The sequence below is a fragment of the Cariama cristata genome, unplaced genomic scaffold (assembly GCF_000690535.1).
Source record: "Cariama cristata isolate BGI_N322 unplaced genomic scaffold, ASM69053v1 scaffold30884, whole genome shotgun sequence".
In the NCBI taxonomy this organism is placed as follows: domain Eukaryota; kingdom Metazoa; phylum Chordata; class Aves; order Cariamiformes; family Cariamidae; genus Cariama; species Cariama cristata.
The window spans coordinates 1-423 of record NW_009611734.1 but is presented as its reverse complement, the minus strand read 5'-3'; the positions used below and the strand labels follow the sequence as shown (position 1 = coordinate 423).

Below are 423 nucleotides of genomic sequence, written 5' to 3'. Positions count from 1 at the left end.
GAGCTGGGCGCTCCTCTCTGCGTTAGTGCGATGTGCTGGTGGAGGAGTACGAAGACGTGATCGAGGACTGGTACAGGCACCATCAGACAGAGGATCTCTCCCAGTTTCTCTGCGCCGACCACGTGCTGAAAGGGAAGGACACAAGTAAGTCCTGGGCACTGCTGGGGTCAGCGCAGGCATGCTGGGGAGGGCAGGGGAGCCCTACCAGGGGATGGGGAGCTCTGCTTCTCCCTCAGAGCCCCCTCTGCCCCTCTTCTCCCCAGGCTGCCTGGCAGAGAAGTGGACTGGCAAGAAGGGTGACTTGGCAAGCGTGGGGGAGAAGCAGAGCAAGAAAAAGAGCGGGAAGAAGAAGAAGAAGGGCCAGAAGGATGAGAGCGAGGGAGCTACCAGCCTCCCAGCTGCAGGGGAAGCCCTGGAGGAGAA

General features: G+C 61.0%; 1 protein-coding gene across 1 annotated transcript in view; it reads left to right on the top strand.

Annotated features, from left to right (window-relative positions):
* The window catches only part of CNPY3 (canopy FGF signaling regulator 3), a gene marked incomplete at both ends in the record, with an annotated part of 1,639 nt that extends 1,220 nt beyond the window's left edge, over positions 1-419 (top strand). The window contains 2 exons of the mRNA XM_009698361.1: positions 27-144; positions 264-419. Coding sequence (XP_009696663.1) covers positions 27-144; positions 264-419 — 274 coding nt within the window. The remainder of the gene's footprint in view (positions 1-26; positions 145-263) is intronic.
* Positions 420-423: the final 4 nt, after the last annotated feature.